The sequence below is a fragment of the Nuphar pumila genome, chromosome 11, assembly GCF_984573655.1.
Source record: "Nuphar pumila chromosome 11, dmNupPumi1.hap1.1, whole genome shotgun sequence".
Lineage (NCBI taxonomy): Eukaryota > Viridiplantae > Streptophyta > Magnoliopsida > Nymphaeales > Nymphaeaceae > Nuphar > Nuphar pumila.
This window is the reverse complement of record NC_143259.1, coordinates 5,235,182-5,259,725: the sequence shown is the minus strand read 5'-3', so window position 1 is coordinate 5,259,725 and position 24,544 is coordinate 5,235,182. Positions and strand designations below refer to the sequence as shown.

Below are 24,544 nucleotides of genomic sequence, written 5' to 3'. Positions count from 1 at the left end.
CCATTAGGTTTTGAACATGCAACGTCCCAACACAAGTTGACGTGCAAGAGCTGCTCCTACCAGGCAAGAATCCAACTGATATGGGTACAACACAATCATGACTCTAGTTTGACATGCAAGTTCTAACATTTTTGGAAAAAAATAGGACACGAGGAACAGAGATTTTTTTAATTAATAAAACATTAAAATCGTTTTATATTGAAATGTTGTTAAAAGGTATTAAAAGCTAATAAAAACATTAAGGTGATCCTTTTATGTGTTTGAGTCGTGTCTGATTCGTGTTACAGGTGACACATTATCTACGACGATTACTTTGAATTATGGATCATTTCTGAAGTTGACCTGAATTGTAGTAGTTGACAATGAAGGGTGACCTATAAGATTGACTCATTTTGGGTAAGTTTGGTTGTGTTTTTGAAAAGTGAAAATACTGTTTAAAAGCGATTCACTTTTAGAATCTCAAGAGATTTCAAAATCTCACCGGACATCATAAGAAAGCTAATATTATTCACACAAATGAGATTTATTTTCTAAGGTTTTGTGCCAACTCATTTATTTTTATAAAACTTTTCATTTTTTTTTTATGAAACTTAACTTTTAGGTTCTATGTCAATTTGTTTTATGTTTGATTTCTTTTGACTAATGTTCAAATCTGATTCATTTTGTAAATCTCGTGATTTTTTTGGAGATGCACCTGAACCTAACCTTAAAGTAGGTGTAGAGCCTAGTGTAGTTAGTGATTAAAAAAAAAAATGTTAGGGTGTCAATGGATTGGATCTGGTTCAGATTTAGATCCAAACCTGAATCCGACTCCATAAACTAATCAGATACCCAGATTCTAATCCGATTGAAAAGCAGCAGGCAGAGTCGGTGGATCGAACGACGATGGCGTCGGGGGAGGGCGAGCGGTGGAACCAAGAGATCGTCCCTCGTGTCTTCGTCATAGTGAGCGTTGGCAGGCTCACCCAACGGACCGTCTACCGTCTCTTGCTCGTCAGCCCTTGGTGCCGTCGCTCGCTCCTCTCTCAAGCTCCGCTCTGGGAGGTAAGGTAACCCTTCGCCCGCCTACTTCCCTTCTTGTTTTGGGCCGCTGGGTAAAAGGAATTGGAAGATTCGGATTGCTTGCTAGTAACATCTTCATTGCCCTCATCGTCATCGATTCGGAGAACTATTGTTTGGTCCTAATTGTCCGATAAATTTCTTCGCACCCACCTTGGAACATGGCTTTGTGTTCGGGGGCTTGTTTTTATTGTTGTTTCTGCATAACTAGAATTGTTTTGATGTTGAAAACTTGGTTCACAATGTAAAAATAAGTGAATTATAAAGTTTTCTGTAGAATTAGCACGTAAAATACGACAGTGAATGAATAGCCTGTTCAACCCTGGAACCCCAATTAGTTGTTATGGATAGAGACATTTTTCAGAGGCTTGCCATGAACTTTCACCGTATTCCTCTCTTGTCTTAATTTGTCAACATCTTCCTCCTATTCCTCCCTAGTTCCTTTTCCAAACCTTGAGACTCAAAGTAGAGGAAGATGGAAGGTTACAATGCAACAAATTCTGTGGAACAAATGAGAGGATGAAGAGGTATGACGAGAGATAATAAACTTAATAGGCAGGCAGGCTGATGTAAGTGTCCCTTTCTCACTTATTTAAGACTAGTAATGTGTGTGTGTGTGTGTGTGTGTGTGTGTGTGTGTGTGTGTGTGTGTGTGTGTGTGTGTGTGTGTGAATTAGTTCGTGTGTGCGTTCGTGCATTACTTGTTCATGTGTGTGTGTGTGTTCGCACGTGCCTGTGGTGATGAATGCTTCTGCTATCATTGAATTTACTCATTACATGAGCTACATGTATATGCACTACACATTTAAACATTAATTGATTTAGTACGTAAGTTGCAACCTATATTTGATATACGGTGACATATGTTTATTAAGATTGAATGGGAAACTTTGGTGCCGATATGCTTACCTTAATTATTCAAATTTGTTAAATGATTAGTTTCTTAAGATTTCAGGCATGTTACCCTTTTATTTGATGCTAGGTATAACTTGTTCTTCTAAATTTTTGAGTCTCAAATTAGCAGTTGTTTTAATTAAATTAACTGTTCTTATTCCAGGTGCTTGATTTGCGTGAAACTAATTGTGCTGGTGAGCGACTTTTGGCTGCCCTCTCATTGGTTAGTAGAACTCATACTTTTCTCTTTTACTTATATCAACACACACACACACACACACACACACACACACACACACACTCCACCCACACATCGGCCCACCCTTGAAGATTCTTGATACCCCTTTTTGCATCTTTGTAATCTTCAAGCTTCTTGTTGGTCATATTGTTCTCAAATCATGATGGCTGGTAAGAACTGACAAATGAATTCTTGACAAAGTATATGAATACATTGATTATTTATATAGCTTTACAACTTTACAGTTGCTTAAGTTCTTCATAATTCATACCTAATGCAAACCAAAGCATATTGAGCTACCTATATGGAATAAAAAGCATTTTAGATAATAACAGTCAAACGAATGCAAAGTTTTAGGATAAAGAACATACCAGTTGTGGAATAAATGAACTCACTATCTGAAAAACAAAAGAATCAGTCAAGAATCGAGACTGAAGAATGTCATGAATAAAACCTCTAATTAGCACAAAAATTGTCAACGTGAAATTATGAACATCCATGTAAAAAAGTTTCATAAGACAAAGTAGCAATTATCCATAAGCAATATCCTCTAATAGTGGTAAAAAGAGAGAAACAAATGGACTAATCAAAGAACAAATTATTACATGGCAATTTCATTGAAGAAAACGGATTTGATTAAGCAAAATGCTGCAGCCTGTAATTAGAAAAAGATGGCAAGAAAGTCATCGAGGCAAACTTGTTGAAGGGTGGGGGGGTAAGAGATGATGCTTATCCACTAGGCTGGACCCTGGTCTCTGTCATAATGGAAGAACATCACTACGGCATTCAACTGTGCTGCTTCTGCTTCACAAGATCTGTCAAACGTACATCTATATGCAGGTTCATAGAAAGATACACGCCTTTCTATTTAAAACATCAAAACATATAAAATCAGGTTCATGTAAAAAATATGCACAAATCATAAACCTTGTTGCTCTTGGATGAGTGTTCAAAAGATTGGGGCTTTTAGGGTTTTAGTTAGAATTTGCCATTTTGACAAAACTAAAAGAATACAACAAAAATGATGCAAGTACCATACTTAGTCTAAAATATTACATTCTTTCAAAATATAATCTAATGCAAATAACGTGAAAGTAATTTTTGTGTAGGTTGTTAAAAAAAATTAATACCACATATATCCAGATGTTTCATCTTACATGGTAAAATTCATTTTTCACTGTAAGGGAAGAATGATTCCCATGCATGAGCAAAATTATTACCATATATATCCAGAGGTTTCCTCTTACATGGTAAAATTCATTTTTCACTGTAAGGGAAGAATGATTCCCATGCATGAGCACAGGTTTCGTAGTAATGGGATACACATTCCCTCAAAACTTTTCCTCCAGTTCCCAAATATTTCCTATATGCTGCAATTCATGTTTCAAAATAGTTTCCTGGAAGATACATTTTTCGTGCTTTAGTATTTTTTTCGGGCAGCAATTATCTATGTATTCTCTCAATCTCGCTTTTCCTGAAATCAAGGTTTCTAAAGGTAACAGAAAACTATTATAATTGACATTACTCATATCATTTTGGAATCTTTGTGTTTGAAATTTTGAATTGAACAAGTGGACAGGGAGTTTAGAACTTTTTACCTTGTTGCTAATTGAGTATCCTGGAACTGTTTATTAGTTTTCATTGCTTTTTGGTAAATAACATATAATAGCCTGAAAATATCTAGATTTCAGCAATAGTGGATGGCCTTTGCTTTTTTACTAGAGTTTTCTATTTTTTTTGTAAATATTAAGAAAGGAAAAGGGAACTTAGTGCATCCACTGACATTTCACGAAATGACTTGTCATCTACGCAGCCAAGGTACAAGCACGCCAAGCAGATAAACCTTGAATTTGCACAAGATATTGAAGACAAACATCTCGCTCTTCTTAAAGGCAAGGTTAGTTGATTTCATTTGACAATGCTTCTTAGAGTTTAACCCTTTGGAAAACTCTCTGTTTATTATAGTGTCTATCATGGTTATATGCAAGTATCCAGATAATTATGTTTTCTTCTAACTATTTGATCATGCATACAGTTGTTTGAAGACTTGCAGTATCTTAACCTAAACGGTTGCCAAAAGATTTCTGATCATGGAGTTGAAGCTGTAACTAGTGTTTGCCCAAAGCTTAGAGCCTTCTCTATCTATTGGAATGTGAGGTATCTTTTATTCATGTCTTAAAATGTCACATTGTTTATGCTGTTGTTTTTTATGTAATTCACATAATTTTATCGGAGTCATAAGACATGCCTAATAAGGGTTTCAACTTGTTGGAATCAGGCTCAACCCAGGTGGTTCTAGGTCTTGCTATGGTTCTGACCTTAGGATCCCTTACTAAGCTGAGGTCCACGTTCAATCAGGTCTTGATTAGATGGAGGATTTAATAATGTCTCTGACTGAGTATAGACTAAGTCTCCCTTAGTGGGAAAAAACCCTGATCTAATTAATGTGTAAATTCTTGGTTCTTAGTCAGTTCCTGATGATATGCTTCTGCTGACTTGTCCTGATTGCCTTGTTAGGTGAAATTGGGTGGGTCTAAGTCTGGCTCCTATTCTGTTAGAGTTGGTCTGCTTGGGGGACCCAGTAACAGCCCTAATGCCTGAGATAGGGGGTTGTTGCAGCATACCTTTGGCTCACCTAGGAAATGAATGTTGCATGGATTTTCCTTAGTTAAATATGCAGTTAAGATTTCTTTTGTTTATATACTGTTACGCTAGAGATTGTGCATTTTTTTCCCCAGCTCAGATTTCTTATGGCCTTTTTCTCCCCAGTGATTAAAGCTTCTTTTTAATGTAGGGTCACAGATTTGGGCATCAAGCATGTTACGAACAACTGCAAGGAGATGGTTGACTTGAACCTTAGTGGCTGTAAGGTGCTTGTGATATCCTTGCTTAAATAGCGTATACTATCAATCACTCTTGTTGCAGTTTTAAGTTTGATAAATGATAAGGCTTGGTTCCTTCCATTGTTTCAAGTAAATCTATTGGCAAGCACATTGAAATTGGATGTGTTGGTGGGGGGATCCAGATTCCGTCCACATGAATGGCATGGGATTCTAGGATCTGAAGAAGTTATCTTAACATTTTCCAGATGCCTATAATTGACATTGAAAAGTCGCAGTGCATCAAAAGATCAAATTGTTTCTTTGGTGGGTACTTATGAGTGCTTCGGCCAGCTAGTTGTCGTGTTTATCCAGATGGTCTAAGGGACTACTACTTGAGACGTGTAGTCTTTTTTTATACATCATTCCTTCTTTATTTCAAACCTTTTGGATGAAGCTTAAAAAGAATAGAGTGTAAGAAGAAGAACCAGTCCATGTTCCTGTTAAAGAATTCACAAAGATGTGCGTTGGGCCAAAGCAGTGGCTAAAGAATTTCAATATCTTCAAGCAAATCATACCCAAGTTCTTTTCTACTGCCAAAGTGTCTGGCTTACTACTGGTGGGATGCAGGGGAAGTCACAACAACAACAACAACAACAACAACGCCTTCATCCCAAACAATTGGGGTCAGCAATATGAACCAAAAAGAAAATCATTTTGGGTCCTCCACATGAATCCTTCTCCTCCAATCATTTCTATCCAATGTCATGTCCTCGGTGAGGTTCAAAGCCTTCATATCCTTTCTTATCATCTCCATCCAAGTCTTCTTAGGCCTACCCTGACCTCTTTTAGCTAATATATTTTCCCATTTCTCCATCCTTCTAACCGGAGCATCATTAGGCCTTCGTCGAATATGCCCAAACCATCGTAAACGATTCTCACTCATCTTATTTTCAATGGGTGCAACACCTACCTTCTTACGTATTTCCTCGTTCCAAATCTTATCTTTTAGTGTCTTTTCACACATCCATCGAAGCATACGCATCTCAGTTACACTCATTTTTGAAAATGATGTCTCTTGGCAGCCCAACATTCCGTACCATATAGTAAAGCGGGTCTAATTGTCGTCCTATAAAACTTTTCCTTCAACCGCAATGGCATTCTACGATCGCACAACACTCCAGTTGCACTTTTCCATTTCATCCACTCAACCTTAATCCTATGATTTACATCTCCATCAATTTCTCCATTCTTTTGAATGATAGATCCCAAATATTTGAAACAGTCATCCACCGCTATTTCTTGCTCACCAAGCTTCACTACACTCTCATCACTACTTCGTTGCTTACTAAACCGACATTCCATATATTCTGTCTTACTCTTACTCAACGTAAAACCTCTTGCTTCCAAAGTTTGTCTCCATAATTCTAACTTAGCATTAACCCCAACTCTAGACTCATCAATTAAAACAATATCATCAGCAAACAACATACACCATGGCACATTTTCTTGAATTGATCTCGTAAGTTCATCTAACACTATAGCAAAAAGGAAAGGGCTTAATGCAGATCCTTGATGTAACCCAACCGTTATAGGAAAATTGTTTGTCACCCCTCCACAAGTGCGGACATTGGTTACTACTCTTTCGTACATATCTTTAATTATACTAATGTACTTGAGAGAGATACCTTTCTTCATCATTGTCCACCAGAGAACATCCCTAGGTGCTCTATCGTATGCCTTCTCCAAATCAATAAAAACCATATGCAAATCTTTGTTCCCCTCTCTATATCTTTCAATAAGTTGTCTAAGAAGATGTATAGCTTCCATAGTTGATCTTCCAGGCATAAAACCAAATTGATTATCTGATATCATGGCAACCTTCCTCAACCTATACTCAATCACCCTCTCCCAAAGTTTCATAGTATGACTCATGAGTTTTATACCACGATAGTTTGTGCAATCTTGTATATCACCCTTATTCTTATAGAGAGGCACCAAAGTACTCTTCCTCCACTCATTAGGCATCTTATTTGTCCGCCAAATCTTGTTAAAAAGATTTGCCAACCAGACTAAACCTTTCTCACCCAAGCATTTCCAAGCCTCGATAGGTATATCATTCGGGCCAACTGCCTTTCTGGATTTCATTTTCTTCAAAGCCTCTGCAATTTCTTTCTTTTGAATCTTGCGCATGAAGTCACGATTCATCTCATGAAAAGGAATGGAGAAGTCTCCAAGATCCTGGGCATGCCTTCCATTAAATAGCTTATCAAAATAATCTTTCCATCTCTCCTTAATCTCCTAATCTTTAACTAAAACCCTTTGCGTTTCATCTTTGATACATCTAACCATACCCAGATCCTTCGATTTCATATCTCTCATCTTTGCAAGCCTATAAATATCCTTTTCGCCCTCTTTGGTATCCAACTTGTCATAGACCTCCTTATATACCTTATCCCTCGTGTTTCAAACTACTTTTTTAGCTTCCTTCTTTGCTACTATATACTTCTCCAAATTCTCATTATCACGACTCTTACTTAGATTTCTATAACACTCTCTTTTAACCTTAATAGCTAATTTGACATCTTCGTTCCACCATGATGTATCCTTACCTAGCGGTGCACCGCCTTTAGACTCACCCAAAACCTCCTTCACCATCTTTCGCATGCAACCCGCTATCTTATTCCACACTGATTCTGCATCCTCCTCGAGACACCAATTAGTTGATAAAGTTTGATCTGCACCTGCATTAAGAGAGAAAACAGAGAAAGAGAGGGAGAGAGAGAGAGAGACGAGAAGAGAAAACTAAAAGGGACCTCTACGGCTGTCATGATTTTTGTAACTCAGAAATCGTGACCTAATGCATTGTATAAAACACTTAAGTGTACATGGGTCGGGTCGGGTCTAATATAATATCCGAACCCAACCCAAAAGAAAAGAAATACATTACAATGAACTCGGGTCTGGTATAGGATCCAGACCTGAACCCGAAACAATATACACTTTTTCACCCCCCTCAAGTTGAGCATGGTTGTGAACCATGCACAACTTGCCTTTGAGCGTCCAAAAACGATCCTTTGTTAATCCTTTCGTAAATAGGTCTGCAACTTGTTGTTCAGTATGGACGAACTTAGGCTCAATCTCTTTTTCTTCAACTTTCTGTCTCACAAAGTGTTGGTCAATCTCAATGTGTTTAGCACGACTGTGATGTACTGGATTGAATGACATGTTAATAGCACTTTGGTTGTCACATAGTAAGGTAGTGTGGGAGATCTTTTCTCCTACTTCAGTCAGTAGATGTCTGATCCATGTGACTTCGGCAGTGGCAGCAGCCATAGATCTGTATTCAGCCTCAGTACTTGATCTAGCGATAGCTTTTTGTTTTCTATTGCTCCAAGAGACTAAATTTCTTCCAATAAAGACACAATATCCTGATGTGGATCTTCGTTCATCAGGATCCCCAGCCCAGTCTGCATCACAATATACGGTGAGTCCATGCTCATCTTTTCCATATGACTGTGGTGAGTATGTCAATCCATCCCCAATAGTCTGCATCACAATATACGGTGGTCCCTTTTAGATATCTAAGGATCCTCTTGACAGCTTCCATATGTCCAGTACGTGGCGCATGCATAAATTGAGATACTTGATTAACTGAATAAACAATATCTGGTCTAGTGAAGGTCAGATACTGTAACATTCCTATTATGCTTCGATACCTGGTGGGATCATCGCACAAATCTCCATCATGAGCACTAAGTTTTTGATGCAGCACACTCGGAGTTCCTAGAGGTTTGCAGTCTTTCATACTTGCCTTGCGAAAAACATCTACGGTGTACTTGTGCTGTGTGAGTGTCAAGCCATGAGTTTGATTATCAACTTCTACACCAAGAAAATAGCGTAGAGTTCCAAGATCTTTCATTTTGAACCTCTGACCTAGTAAGTTTTTCACTTCTTGGATGTGAACCACAGAGTTTCCTGTGATAACAATATCATCAACATAAATTAATAACAGAGTGGTCACAGTCTGGCTTCTAAAAAAGAACAATGAGTGGTCCAGCATGGAACGCGAAAAACCATGTTTCTGAATCTCTAGTGAGAAGCTATCAAACCAAGAGCGAGATGCTTGTTTCAAACCATAGATAGCTCTCTTTAACCTGCACACATGGGTTTTACAATTTTGTTCTTGATATCCAGGGGGTTGCTCCATATACACTTCCTCCTTTAAGTCCCCATGCAAGAAGGCATTCTTTACATCAAGCTGGCTCAACTTCCACCCATGTTCAACAGCCAGAGAGATAATAATCCGAATTGTTCCCATTCTTACAACCGGACTAAAAGTCTCATCATAGTCTTGCCCTGCTTCTTGAGTGAATCCTTTTGCTATGAGCCTTGCCTTGTATCGCTCAATAGTTTCATCTGGCTTGTACTTTATCTTGTAGACCCATTTGCATCCAACAACATTTTTGTCAGGCGGTCTGGGAACAACTTCCCAAGTTCCACATTCATGCAAAGCTTGCATTTCATCATTCATAGCTTCTACCCACTTGATAGAGGTGGCTGCCTGGTAGTACATAGTGGGTTCATCTTCTTTATTGAGAGCAGTTAAAAACAGCTGAAGATCCAAGGAGAAGTTGTTATAGCTGACCCACCTGTCAATGGGATGTCGTATGCGGCTTGATTTTCTGATCTCAGGAGTGTGAGAAGGAGTCAGATTGTTGACTGAAGCATGATCTGAATGGCTTGATGTCATCGGTCTGTGTCTGGAATAAACAATACCTTTATATCTACCAGGTATTTTTTCTAAATTCTGTGACCCCGACGTCTCAGTGTTTTCAGACATCTCTTCTTCTTGTTGCACGCAATCTGGTGAACATGCTTCGCTGGCGCTAGCAAAAAGTTCTGAACTCAACCAAGGATAGTAAACTTCAGTTGGTATATTGGTTGCATCAGCTTTGTCATCGAAATTTTGCTCATCGAAGACAACATTTCTTGAGATTCTGATGCGTTTGTTGGTGGGATCATAGCACCTATATCCTTTGTAGTCATCTGCGTATCCCACAAACCTACACTTTTGGGCCTTGTCTTGAAACTTGTTTCTCAGGGACCGATCAACATGCACATAGCAAACACATCAAAAAACACGCAGATCATGATAACTAGGATGAGTTCCAAAGAGACAGTGATAAGGAGACTTGTTTTCCAGAATGACCATTGGCAATCTATTTATCACATGCACGGCAGAATGAAAAGCTTCTGTCCATAGGTTGGTGGGAAGATTGCTGTCATGAAGCATACTCATGGCACTTTCAACGATATGTCTATGTTTTCGTTCAGCAATCCCATTTTGTTGAGGAGTGTGAGGGCAGGACACCCTTCTTCCTATTCCGTTATCTCGAAGAAAAGAAATAAAATCATGGGATGAAAATTCCCCACCTCCATCACATTGTAAAAACTGAATGGACTCAGAAAATTGGTTTTTGACCAAGGAAAAGAAGTTTTGAAACAAAGAGAAGACTTCTGACTTATTTTTTAAGAAATATATCCAAGTGTATCGAGAATAGCTATCAACAAAGATTAGATAATATCTGCTTCCAGACCCAGAGACAATTGGGGCGGGTCCCCACACATCAGAACAAATGATCTCAAAAGGTTTTGAAGCTCTCTTATTAATTGAATTGAAAGGCAATACATGACTCTTGCACAAAAGGCAACTGGAACATTTATGACTACTCTCATCCCCTTTAAGACTTTCTTTTGGAATGAGATTATTAGAAACAAGTTTCTCAATAAAATGACTCCCACAATGTCCTAACCTACTATGTCATAAGGATGACTTATTGCATTCAGAGATACTAAAAACACTAGCAGAAGAGGAGGAACATGACTCTGATGAAGACTTCGAAACCAGGTGGGAAGGGCGAACATCACGACATGGAGCTTCTTCAAAGACATACATGTTGCCTCGTCTCTTTCCTTCAGCGAATGTTTCCCTCGTGCGTATGTCCTTGACCTGCACAGAGAAGGGAGTGAATTCAACTGAAGCATTATTATCACCAATAAGTTTAGAGACGGAGACAATATTTTTCTTAATGTCAGGAGCATGAAGAACGTCAGAAAGAGTAAGAGTGGAATGTGACATGGGAATAACAGTCTTTCCAACATGGGAAACAGGATGGTGGGATCCATCTCCAGTGACAATCTTACTTTTTCCAAAATAAGGAATAGGATTAGAAATTTTACCTGCATCGCCTGTCACATGAGTCGTTGCCCCGGAATCGACAAACCAAGTGCCTTCATCATTTTGCTTCAATTTTAACTCTGACAAGGCAGATATCAACAAATCTTTAATCTCTCCACTGTCTCTGGTATTTGTGAACCTTCTCTTGATTTCTATCTGTGGACTCTTTCCTTTATTCTCTGGATTATGCCAACAGTTCGCCTTGATATGTCCCTTTTTGTTACACAGGAAGCAAGTAGGGATGGATCTTGTTCCCTGCGCATGAGTAAACGTGTTTGGAGTGGGAAGCAAACCACGCCCTCCGTGTCCACTTCGCCCTTGTCCTCCTCGTCCTCGTCCTCTACCATAGGTCACTTCTGTAGCAAAAACTTCTTGAGAATTTGAATGATTATGAGTTTCTTCAGAGAATCCCTTCAGAGTCATTTCATATTGGATCAATTTGGCTCGTAGCTCATCAAAGGTAGGAAGAACAGGGAGATACAATAGTGAAGTGACTATCATGTTGTAGTCAGATCCCAATCCACTCAGGGTTTGTTGCACCATGTCACTGTCACTAACGGCACATCCTATAACTGCAAGTTGATCTGTAATGGTCTTCATCTTGTTCAAATATTCCATGATGGTCATGAAATCTTTCCTTAACAACTGAAATTCTCTTTTTAAAAAAACTACTCTTGCTTGAGAAACCTGTGAATACGTCTGAACTAGTCGTTCCCAGAGTTGAAGAGCTATACAATTGTCAGGAATGGCAAGTAGGATCTCTTGAGACAGGGTGGATGTGATGTATGCAACATGGTTGCCAGTTGAGGAAGCGGGAGCGGGAAGCGATACGGGAAGCGGGAGCGGGAAGCGAGGCACTTTCAAAATTTTAGGAAGCGGGGAAGCGTGGGACCACTTAGGACCGATTCGGGAAGTGTCTCGGAAGCGACCTAGGAAGCGTCTCGGAAGCGAGGGGGAAGCGAAAAAATAAAAAATACAAAAAATTGAAAAAACAGGGGAAGCGTGGGGGAAGCGTGGGGGAAGCGTGATGGGAAGCGCGCTTCCCATTAAAGGGAAGCGCGTCCCCCATTAAAGGGAAACACGCTTCCCAAAAAAGGGAGACGCTTCCCCCCACGCTTCGGAAGCGCGACGTTTCGCGCTTCCGAATCGCGCTTCCCCTTTTAGCTAGGCGCTTCCGGTAACCCTGGTATGCAACAACTGACTGGTCTTTTCTTTCCCAATTGAGGAATTCAGCATTTTTGACATACACGATTGAACTCACCCCTTTGTCATCTTTTTCTTCTCTCGGGCTAAATTCTGGTGGAACTAAAGTGGTTCCATCCAGGTGACCTAAGAGGCCTTGACTCCTTATGAAAGGAATAATCTGCCTCTTCCAGATCAAGAAATTTGAGGTATTCAACTTCTCAGAAACAGGTTGGTTAAGAAAACTTGAAGAGAGATTTGATTGAGGATGGTAGGGATCCATAGAGAATAGGAATCAACAGACAAAAAAATCAACCTTCTCCCAACCTTTTTTTTTTTGTGGAGATCACGTCAAATCTGGTGGCGTCAAGTCTAGTTGTAATGTCTCCCCCCTTTTTTTTGTAACCAGATCAGATTCAACCCCCCCCCCCCCCCCCCTTTTTTTTTAAATGTTCAAGAAAGGAAGTCTGAAACAAAAAAGGGCGATTCAGAAGAAGAAATTTCAGAAGGTAATGTCAGAAAAATAGCGTCAGATCTGATCTCAATTGCAGATCTGATCAGAAACAATACAATAAATTTTGAATATGATTTTTGGCTGAAAATAGATTTGGTAACGAAAGGAGTATAGGGAACGATAGAAGTAGATGTTGAAATCGATTGGAGACTGATCTCAGATCTGATTAGGGATCGGTCGACAGAGCAGTCGTCAGTAACAAACCCTTATCCTGACGATCTGATAAAGACCAAAGGAGTGGAGTGAAATGGAGAGGGGCAGATCCGTTGCCCAAATTTAGGGCACAGCAGAGTCTGATCAGATCTGCCCTAAGGTGAAGAGACTTCAAGATAGAAGAAAGAAGAAGAGGGATGAGGAGGAGAGGTGATGACCCAACAAGAGAAGATCTCACAAGACACACCTTTTGGAATCGATTCGTTGAGCAGAAACCATGATCAGATTTTCGCCCGCTCTGATACCATGATAGAATTTGATCTGCACCTGCATTAAGAGAGAAAACAGAGAAAGAGAGGGAGAGAGAGAGAGAGACGAGAAGAGAAAACTAAAAGGGACCTCTACGGCTGTCACGATTTCTGTAACTCAGAAATCGTGACCTAATGCATTGTATAAAACACTTAAGTGTACATGGGTCGGGTCGGGTCGGGTCTAATATAATATCCGAACCCAACCCAAAAGAAAAGAAATACATTACAATGAACTCGGGTCTGGTATAGGATCCAGACCCGAACCCGAAACAATATACACTTTTTCATTAGCTTCCTTAGCTACCTGTTCTACAAACATTTCTTGTTTAGCTCCTTTCAGTGCCCACCACTTAATTCTAGGATCTATCCTATGTCTATCCCTTTTGTGGCATTTTCTAATTTTAAGATCTAAAATTAAGACTTTATGCTGTGTAGCTACACTTTCTCTCGGTATAACCTTACAATCGATGCAACAACCTCTATCTCTCTTTCTGAGTAGGAAAAAATCTATCTGACTCTTATTAACCCCACTTTTAAATGTTACTAGGTGAGACTCCCTCTTCCTAAACCACATGTTGGCTAAGATCAAATCATAGGACAGACGAAAATCTAAAATCCTTTCTCCATTTTCGTTTCTTTCTCCTATACCATAGCCTCCATGGATACTCTCAAAGCCATCCCTACTAATGCCTACATGTCCATTAAGGTCTCCGCCGATGAAAATCTTTTCTCCATGAGATATCCTTTGTACTACTCCGTCTAAATCTTCCCAAAATTGACGCTTAATGGAATCGTCTAAACCGACTTGAGGTGCATAAACACTAATAAAATTAATAATATCCATACCTACTACTAATCTAATAAGTATAATCCTATCCCTCTTCCTACATACCTCAACTACATTATCTATAAACTCACGACTAATAACAATCCCAACTCCATTCCTATTCCTATGTATTCCTGAATACCAAATCTTATATCCCCAAGGTTGTATCACTTTTGCTTTCTCACCTACCCATTTAGTCTCTTGTAAATATAAAATATCAATCTTTCTCCTACACATAACATCTACTAACTCTACCAACTTACCAGTTAAAGACCCTATGTTCCAAGTGGCTAACCTAATTGTATGGTCTTGAACTATCTTTTTCACCCTCACCCGTCCACCAAAGTGCGGGAACCCTTGCCTATTTGACCCCACCCCCGGGCGCCGGTTTGATGCATCGCTTCTGGGCAATGTCCTAGCTACCCTTGCCCACTTATCACTGCCTCCGGGCCTATAGAGTACATAGCGTCACTTAGTAGGGAATGCCCCAACGAAATTCGCATATTGGTTCATATTCATAGGGTGTGACTAAGTTTTTATGCTGGCTGTCACTGGCCTACCGCAACCCTCCTCCGTTATCCGGGCTTGGGTCAGACAGTGTATAACTAAACAGTTATGCACAAGATAAAAAAACACGGCCTAAAAATGTATAAAAAGCAAGTTTTTTTTTTTGAAAAGAAACGACATGAAAATGCCACAAAAGGAGAATTTGGCGGAAGTACATAAAAAATACCTTGAATCGTCGCTCATCGAGGGGGGCTACCTCCGTCGCCCGTGTCGGATCTCCCAAGGCGTGAAAACCCCCTCCCTGCCGCTGAGAGAGAGAGAGAGATAGATGTGCGGGGAAGTCACATGTAATGAAATATATATTGCTCCCTTTGAGTACTATTAGTTCATTACGATCCACATAATCTGGCTGGCAACCTGCCCTTTAATACCAAACAACTTGTCGATTTATTGGAAAATGATGTGCCTTTCTATTCCTGCATCAGTATGGTTAAGGTTTGCTTCCTATTCTATGAAAATTTCTATACTTCGAGGCTTACCTTGTCTTCCTCACAACAATCAACCTCCTTTTGTTGCTGTTTTCTCTTAGAATCCTTGTTATGATGACATGAATTTTCATCCATTTTTGCAACTGTCACGTAGAAGCAAAATAATTTCCAACAGGTGTAGCTTGACACGGCATTGCCACTTATGACTATTTCATTTAGTTACTTATTTGGTGCCGAATCATTTCTTCCTGATTCTCTTTGCTTGAGAATGTTGTGTCATCTCTGCTTGTTCTTGTTTAACAAATTTCCTGAGTGAGTGTCTGCATCAATTGGGTTTAAGTACCTTGAAGTTTATAAAAAATGAATGGACGTGGGAGTATTGGTTTGACTCTGTCACAGATATCAGTAGCATTTTGAATTTATTTGCAGTTTTGCTGTGATAAATTCTCCAAATGTGAAATTCATGATGAATTTGCACTAAACTTGATATGTCACTTTATTGATACAGCTTATTTAATTTAGATTTAGACTTTATATTTTCTTTATTTTGATCCAAAGTTTCTTTTCTTAGTTTTTAGTTCACCAAGATTTTCCTAAAAAGATCTTTGTTAATAGTGAGTTTTTCCTTGCTGAAAATCTTGAGAATGATACTTGTAACACTGGTTTGGGTATTAGTATGCAACTAAGATTTTTTTTTTGAACCAAGAAAAAGTAACTTAGAAAATGGTGTTATACCTCGAGCGCTTATACACTTGGTTTGCAGTCCACAAATCCTGAATGCAGAATCAGTTAACCTGTACGGTTGTATCATATGTGTTTTCCTGAGGCTTTCTTTTTAACCATCATCTTTCTTGATGCTCAATTTTAAATTATGTGTTCTATATGTTATATTTTATTGGCCTTGTATGGCTAAGTTGCTTGTGTTATTGCAGAATGTGTCAGATAAAAGTTTGCAGCTAATTGCAGACAACTATAAAGAGCTGAAGGTTTTAAATTTGACAAGGTATGTAAGAAGTATTTTCAATATTGTGCTAATAGTGAAATTTCTTCCTTTTTGAATTTCCATGTTACAATAAAGCCTGAAGCATGCACTGGTTCTTTTATTGACTTATTCTTTCATATACATTTTTTTAATGGAAATCTTTGAAGTTTGATTTCACCAAATTTCCTTTATAGACTAGTTTGTTCCTTTCTTTTTCAGCAAATTAAAGATTTGAGACCTTAGAATTGAACTTTCAGATAGAGTCATCCTCTCACCAGTCACCATCTATCTGTTTATGGGGCTGGGTAGGGCATCTTGTTATCCATAATATTTATAACATCTACTAGGTAAGATTCCTTGGAAAAAGTTCTCATGAATATTTACATTTTTTCTTATAGTAGTCAGAATAGGCAGTGGAAGCGGGAAGCAGTGAAGGAAGCAAAGCTAGAACTGATAATTTTGTGGAGAAACTGGGAAGCAGAAAGTGGGAAGGTTGACAGTTACTGGAAGCTTCTTAGGAAGGTGGGAAGCGTGCTTCCCATAAACTTGCTTCAGAAGTGCGATACTCCTCGTTTCCGAAACTTCACGGGAATCTTGATTCCCCTACGCTTCTTCTATGCTTCCCACACACATTGTCCATGCTTCCCTACGTGCTTCCTTTATGCTTTTCTCACATTTCTTTTCATGTTTTCCATGTGTTTCCTCTCGTGCTTCCACTCACTTCTCATGTTTTTTTTTTAAAATTGGTTACCATCATTTTTAGATTTCTAACAAAATTTTAATTCTTTTACTGAAAAATCATGAAAAATAAGAATAATTAATTTTATTTTAGTTTTTTATTTACTTGTTTGATTCTTATTCAGTTCTCATATTGCTTCCTTTTTTATTCCTATTTCTCTTCAAATTGATACCTCACATGTCGCTTCCTATAAATTTTAAAATGCCTCACTTCTCGCTTCCCATATCATTTCCCCCTTCCACTTCCTAGTCTGGCAACCTTGGGAGCTGATCTGCCTAATTGTTTAGGAAATGAAGCAGAATTCATTTAAAGAACCGGGAACCAAGCGAAGTGACAAGAATCATTTTAGGAAATGAATAACATAATCTATAGAGCTCTAAATCACTTTATCTGAAAAGAATAACAGGTGGTCTCCTTTTTTTTCATTTTTAACCACTACCTCATCCACGTAAACCCATGCATCCAATATTAGAAATAATACATGTTTGTAAAATTTGAGATAAGAATGGCATTTATAATAGTAAACTAACTTTGTACATTATGGTAGTATGAATAATAAAAACTATTAATATACATGAATAAGCCTTGTGAAATATGTATTAGCATTTCGAATAAAAAAATTTGTAATAACATAATCAACTACTATTTGGTATTACTAAGTAATCAAACCACAAAAATCTCACAAAATGATTAATAATCTTATACTCAATGTATAATGTATTCTGGTTATATAAAAAATTATATAAAAGGAAGTTGGTTCCAAAAGTAGAGTCCTCTATTTAACTTTCCCATATGTCCCTTTTTGTATTTTAAAGTTTTAAATGCATTTTGAGTAGTCAATTTTTCACATTTTGAAAAACATGTTTATATGTCGTATTTTAAAGTTTTAAATGCATTTTGAGCAGTCAATTTTTCATGTTTCGAAAAACATGTTTATATGTCTTAAATTTTGTGTAAAGCATATTTCTTACTAAATAAATTATAAAGAATAAATATATGAGGTCTGATTGATGCGATGCTTAAGCATTGGAGAAGGGAAGCCATCCAATCATCGTTGGTTGTAGATTTTAGACCTTCTTTTAGTTGGATAGTCCCCCTTCAATATATATATATATATTTATTTATATTTATTTATTTGTTTATATACATACATAGAAGAAGATCATTTTGACCATATCGGGGCTTAAAAAACATTTTAAAGAAAGTTATAAAATAACAGAAATAAGTAAGAAAATATCATGTTTAGATAATAAAATAATTCCCCAAAGGGGTTTGGCACTGTGGGATGGGGCCTAGGCCGCTAGGCAGGCGGTCTAGGTTCAAATCCCATGGGCGTCACTCCTTGCAAGCTTAAGCGTGGCGCCTCCTTGGGGGCAAGGGGTAAACCCACAGAGTTTTACGCTGCCAAGACAGTGATCGTAAGCAATGTTGTAAGTATTGTATCGTACGATATAGTACGATATGTATTATAACTATGGCCTAACTCGATACGATACACACCCATATCGCGATACAAGTGTAGCGTATCTGTATTAGTTGTATCGTATGATACACCCTGTATCATACGATACAGGGTGTATCATACAATATGTACTTTTAAAACGGCCAGAACTCGATTTTTTTAATTTTGGGTTTTAAAGACCTCCCTATGGCCAATTCTTTCATTTGTGTAGAGGCCTTTAGAGGAGAACCCACACACCCTAAGAAGCGTGAAAGCGATTTGAGTGTTGATTTGTGTGCAAGGGAGAGGGCTTTTGCGTATTTCTTGCGTAAGAGTGCATTTCTATCCTTTTTTCACTGAAGGAGTGGGCTAACACTTATATTTTAAAAAAAACTTGGTAATTTAACACTTAAGTGTTCATAAACTTGGTTATTTTTGTTTTTATATGTAATATGAAAGTATGGGTCTTGTGACATGTTCTTAATTGCAAGATATTTAATATTTTGTATTGTTATTATGAGATATATGTTAAAACATATGTAATAATACCATAATACCCGATAGGGGTATTATGGTCATTTCATAAAGTACCCCATAGGGGTACTTATTTTGTTTCTCGTATTTCACTATTTTTTTATTTTTATTTTTATTTTTATTTTTGTATTTTTTGGATACCGAAAAGGGGCCCCACAATGGAGTCGTTGGGCCCCCCAACGGTCACATATGTGACCGTTGGGGGCTCCCAACGACTCTATTGGGAGCCCCTTTGGTCTCCTCTTCTTATAAATAGGGGGAACCCCCCATGTATGTTGTATTGCTCTTGAGAGCTCCTCTTCAATAATAGTGATATTATTTTTCATGTGTGTAGCCTTTTTATAAGGCCCTTTGTATATCCCTTAGTGGATTTTCTCTCTTGTGCTTGTTGCATTTGTCCGTGTGGGACATAGTGAATGCTTTAGCATTCTTGGTTTCTTCCGCTTATTTCATTACATGGTATCAGAGCCATAAGATCTTCTAAAGGTAAAATCTTGTCTCTCTCTACTTCCTTTCTTTCTCACATCTTCCTTGTGTAGCAATGGAAGTCAAGATCGATCTATCATTCAAACTCAATGGAAAAAATTACATGATGTGGGCATCCGCAATGGAGAATAATCTCAAAGGCAAGAAGCTTTGGGGTTATGTAATGGGAACCGTTCCGGAACCCCAACTTAAGCTCACAAAGATGGAAGGAGATCAAGAGAAAGCACTTGAAGGCGATGCTCGTCTCAAGGCCATTGAAGATTATAATCATCAAATGGAAGATTGGGAGAGCAACCATGCAAAAATCCTTGCATGGTTTATGAATAATGTCGAACTTAAGGTATGTGCAAATATTGCAAAATTCCGCCGGGCAAATGAAGCTTGGTTTTTTATGAAGGGTATGTTTACCCAAAAGGATCTTGCAAGAGCTTATTTCTTGCAAGAAAAAGTAAGAACCACAAAACAAGGCGACATGAGCATACAAGATTACTATAGTGCTCTAAATCCTTTGTGGGATGAATTGGCTCTTTTAGAGCCTAAATGGGTATCTATGGAGGATGTGGTTCTAAGACAAAAACAAATGGAACAAGATAGATTGTTTCAATTTTTATTTGGGCTTCGTCCCGAATTTGAACAAGTGAGATCCTCACTTCTTCATAGATCCACGTTTCCTCCCTTAGAAGAAGCTATTGCCGAGATTACTCAAGAAGAGACTAGGCATAGCATGGGTAAAAGCATAGAGGAAGTTCTTGCCGTATCTAAACCCGGCAATCATGTTAAAACATACAAACCACCTCATTTTGGTAAGCAAGGGAGTGGTGGAAGAAAAATGATTATATGTCACCATTGTTATGAGCCGGGACATATTAAACCCGTTTGCCCAAAGCTAAATGGGGCATTCAAGCCAAAGGTGGCTTCCGTTGAAGAATCCACCACCAAAGAAGATGACGGCAAGAACGGGGATCTCAAAGACACTCTTGGACAAATCTCCTTGGCTCTTCAACAAATCTTAAAGGTCACTTCTTCCACCTCCGGTGCCGCCATTGCCTCATCATCACCTCCCGGTACGTACTCTTGGATTTTAGATTCCGGAGCTTCTTTTCACATGACCCCTCATGAAAATGCATTAACCAATGTGCACACCAATTCAAAAATGTCTTGTGTCTCTACGGCCGATGGAACTTTTCTCAAAATAAATGGTGTTGGAACTCTTGATTCTAAAAATGTTCAAAATTTCCTTGTTCCAAAAGTTAGAATAGTTCCAAAATTAAATCTTAACCTCTTTTCCGTTTCTCAAATAGCCGACCATGGATGTGAAATATCTTTCTCATCCCAAGGGTGCTTTGTGCAGGATCTTCGGTTCGGGAAGCGGATTGGGCAAGGCCATAGGAAGGGAGACCTTTATTTTATGGATAATTTAATGCTTTTAAATACCTCATTTTGTACTTATGTCCAAGACAAAAATATTGAAACTTGGCATAAAAGGCTTGGACATCCAAGTTACTCTAAAATGTATCTTTTTCCTTTTGGACACAAGTTTTGTAAAGAAAAAGATATCAATTGCAAAGATTGCATTTTTGGCAAAATGAAGTCTACTCCTTTTCCTATTAGATCCTTTGTGACAACAAGACCTTTTGAATTGGTGCATTCCGATGTTTGGGGGCCATCTCCGGTTCTATCTAAAGGTGGTTATTCATATTATGTTACTTTTATTGATGATTATACTAGATATGTATGGATTTATTTTCTTAACTTTAAATCGGAAGTTTTTAACTTCTTTAAAGAATTCCATGCAAAAATTCAAAATCAATTTCAAAGTCAAATATCCATTCTTAGATCCGATTCGGGTGGAGAATACTTATCAAATGATTTTCAAGCATATCTAAAACAACATGGCATTTGTCATCAAAAATCTTGCCCAAGAACTCCACAACAAAACGGTCTAGCGGAAAGAAAACATAGGCATATTTTGGAAACCACTAGATCCTTACTCATTTCTAAAAATATTCCTAAAAATTTTTGGGCCGAAGCCGTGTTAACCTCCACCTATTTAATCAATAGGATGCCATCTTCAAAATTGAATAATATCTCTCCTTATGAAAAACTTTTTAATATGACACCCGACTACAATCGTCTTCGGATTTTTGGGTGTAAATGCTTTGTTCTTTTACATAAAAGAGATAAATTGTCACCTAAAGCAATAGAATGTGTATTTTTAGGATATGGTGAAAATCAAAAAGGCTATAGATGCTTTGATCATAAAAACAATAAGTTATTTGTCTCCAAAGATGTAACCTTTTTAGAAGATGAAAATGGATTTGACATATTGGAAAAATCAAATGAAATTGATTATATGTTTATCAATGATCTTTTAGAAGATTCAAATGATGACTCTTTGAGTCATCCGGAAATTTTAGAAAATACTCATGATTCTCATGATGATGATGTATCACCAACTAATGGTGACAATCTCCAAGTATACACTCGGCGTGAGGAAGCCCAACCTATTAGTGCTTTAGAAAAATTCTTGCGGCTTAATGAACCCCTAGAAGAAACCTCCCTTAGGCGTTCTTCTAGAGAATCAATTCCACCTAATAGGTTTGTCTCATATGAAACTCTTTCACCTAAATATAGAGCTTGTCTAATAGCCTTGCATTCTTACTATGAACCCTCCCATTATAATCAAGCAAAAAGTATACCTCATTGGGTTGAAGCAATGAAAGTTGAACTAGATGCTTTAAATAAAGCTAAAACTTGGGAAATAGTTCACCTTCCTCCAAATAAGAAAGCTATAGGATGTCGATGGGTCTACAAAGTCAAAACAAAAAGTGATGGTTCCCTAGAGCGCTATAAAGCTAGATTAGTTGCTAAGGGATACTCACAAGAATATGGCATCGATTATGAGGAGACTTTTGCTCCCGTGGCTCGCATGACAAGCGTTAGAACTTTAATTGCGGTAGCATCATCTAAGAAATGGCCTATATTCCAATTAGATGTTAAAAATGCCTTTCTTAATGGTCAGTTGAATGAAGAAGTATATATGGATCCTCCGCCGGGAATCAGTGTTAACCAAGGTCAAACCCTTCGGTTATTAAAAGCCTTATATGGTCTTAAACAAGCCCCTAAGGCTTGGTATGATAGATTTAGTGCTATCATGTTACAATTGGGATTTCGCTCATGTTATACTGACACTGCTCTTTTTGTTAAAAAGGCAGGTAATAGTATCATCATCCTTCTGCTTTATGTTGATGATATGATCATCACTGGCAATGATGAAAGCGGTATTCTTAAAGTTAAAAATATGTTAAAACATAATTTTGATATGTCTGATCTGGGTTTTCTCAGGTACTTTCTTGGCATAGAAGTTGCATACTCTCCTCGAGGGTATATACTGTCACAGATGAAGCTTGCTGCAGACATATGCTCCAAATCTGGGATTTCAGATGATAAAAAGGTGGAGACTCCCGAGGTTATCAATGCTAAACTACGACTGGAGGATGGAGTTCTGCTGGACGATCCTACGCCCTACAGGCAACTCATAGGCTCCCTCACCTATCTGACTATCACCAGGCCCGATATTGCTCATGCTGTGCACTCTGCAAGCCAATTTCAGCATGCTCCTACATCTGTGCATATGAGTGCTGTGCTCCGGATCATTCGATATATTAAAAATACTTTGACTAAAGGGCTATTCCTATCCTCAATCTCTTCCTTAGATTTACTAGCTTATACTGATGCTGACTGGGGAGGAAACCCAAATGATCGAATCTCAACTACTGGCTTTTGTGTATTCCTAGGAGATTCACTAATTGCTTGGAGGTGCAAGAAACAGCAGAAAGTCTCATTGTCTTTTACTGAAGCAGAATACAGGGCTATAGCAACCACTACAATGGAGCTGGTGTGACTTCGAAGTCTTCTTCAAGATATGGGAGTCGAAATTACCGGGGCTTCGAAGCTTTGTTGCGACAACAAAAGTGCTATCTACATTGCCAGCAACCACACTTTCCATGAGAGGACGAAACATATTGAAATGGATTGTCATTATGTACGTGATGAATATCTTCGTGGGACAGTAACACTGCCATATGTCACTTCAGAATATCAACTTGCTGATTTCTTCACCAAAGCCCTGCCTGCTCCTCGCTTCTTGTTCCTCCTTGGCAAACTTTCGGTCATTCCCCCGTAAAGTTTGAGGGGGGGTGTTAAAACATATGTAATAATACCATAATACCCGATAGGGGTATTATGGTCATTTCACAAAGTACCCCATAGGGGTACTTATTTTGTTTCTCGTATTTCACTATTTTTTTATTTTTATTTTTATTTTTATTTTTATTTTTGTATTTTTTGGATACCGAAAAGGGGCCCCACAATGGAGTCGTTGGGGCCCCCAACGGTCACATATGTGACCGTTGGGGGCTCCCAACGACTCTATTGGGAGCCCCTTTGGTCTCCTCTTCTTATAAATAGGGGGAACCCCCCATGTATGTTGTATTGCTCTTGAGAGCTCCTCTTCAATAATAGTGATATTATTTTTCATGTGTGTAGCCTTTTTATAAGGCCCTTTGTATATCCCTTAGTGGATTTTCTCTCTTGTGCTTGTTGCATTTGTCCGTGTGGGACATAGTGAATGCTTTAGCATTCTTGGTTTCTTCCGCTTATTTCATTACAATATACTTGCAATATTATCTATATTAGTTGATGTTTGATGATGTCTTATGCAGCTCATAGAGATATAAATGCTTCATATGCGATTTTATGGTTGTATTTTGTAAAATTCATCATTTTTCATGTGTTATGATTTTTTAGAATTTTTGCTAATTTTTTATGATTCTGTTGGAATTTTTGAAAAAATTATGATTTTTTATGATATGCTATGATACATATCTAACTTTTGGCCCAACTGATATGGTTAACGATGCACTACTTACAACCTTGATCCTAAGTACGGCAGGTAGAGCCAACACAAATAGGTCTCTAATCTTGGGGGGCGGTTTCTTTGTCTAAACTCTAAATTTAAAAAAAGATGATAAAATACATATATAATAAAAGAAATAAGTAAAAAAATACAAAATAAAGAAGAAAACACATTTAAGATGTAAAACATAAATAAAAATAGTAACAATAATT

The 24,544-nt window shown here is 38.1% G+C and overlaps 1 protein-coding gene across 3 annotated transcripts in view; it reads left to right on the top strand.

Annotated features, from left to right (window-relative positions):
• The first annotated feature begins 854 nt into the window (after positions 1 to 854).
• Positions 855 to 24,544, top strand: part of LOC149821730 (F-box protein At3g58530-like) — a 31,346-nt gene continuing 7,656 nt past the window's right edge. For all 3 annotated transcript variants that reach the window (XR_016425900.1, XR_016425899.1, XM_089980605.1), the window contains exons 1-6: positions 855 to 1,044; positions 2,117 to 2,176; positions 4,005 to 4,088; positions 4,227 to 4,348; positions 4,986 to 5,061; positions 16,165 to 16,235. Coding sequence is in view for 1 of the 3 variants with exons in the window: in XM_089980605.1 (XP_089836731.1) it covers positions 886 to 1,044; positions 2,117 to 2,176; positions 4,005 to 4,088; positions 4,227 to 4,348; positions 4,986 to 5,061; positions 16,165 to 16,235 (572 nt within the window). In the remaining 2 variants the exon portion in view is untranslated. The remainder of the gene's footprint in view (positions 1,045 to 2,116; positions 2,177 to 4,004; positions 4,089 to 4,226; positions 4,349 to 4,985; positions 5,062 to 16,164; positions 16,236 to 24,544) is intronic.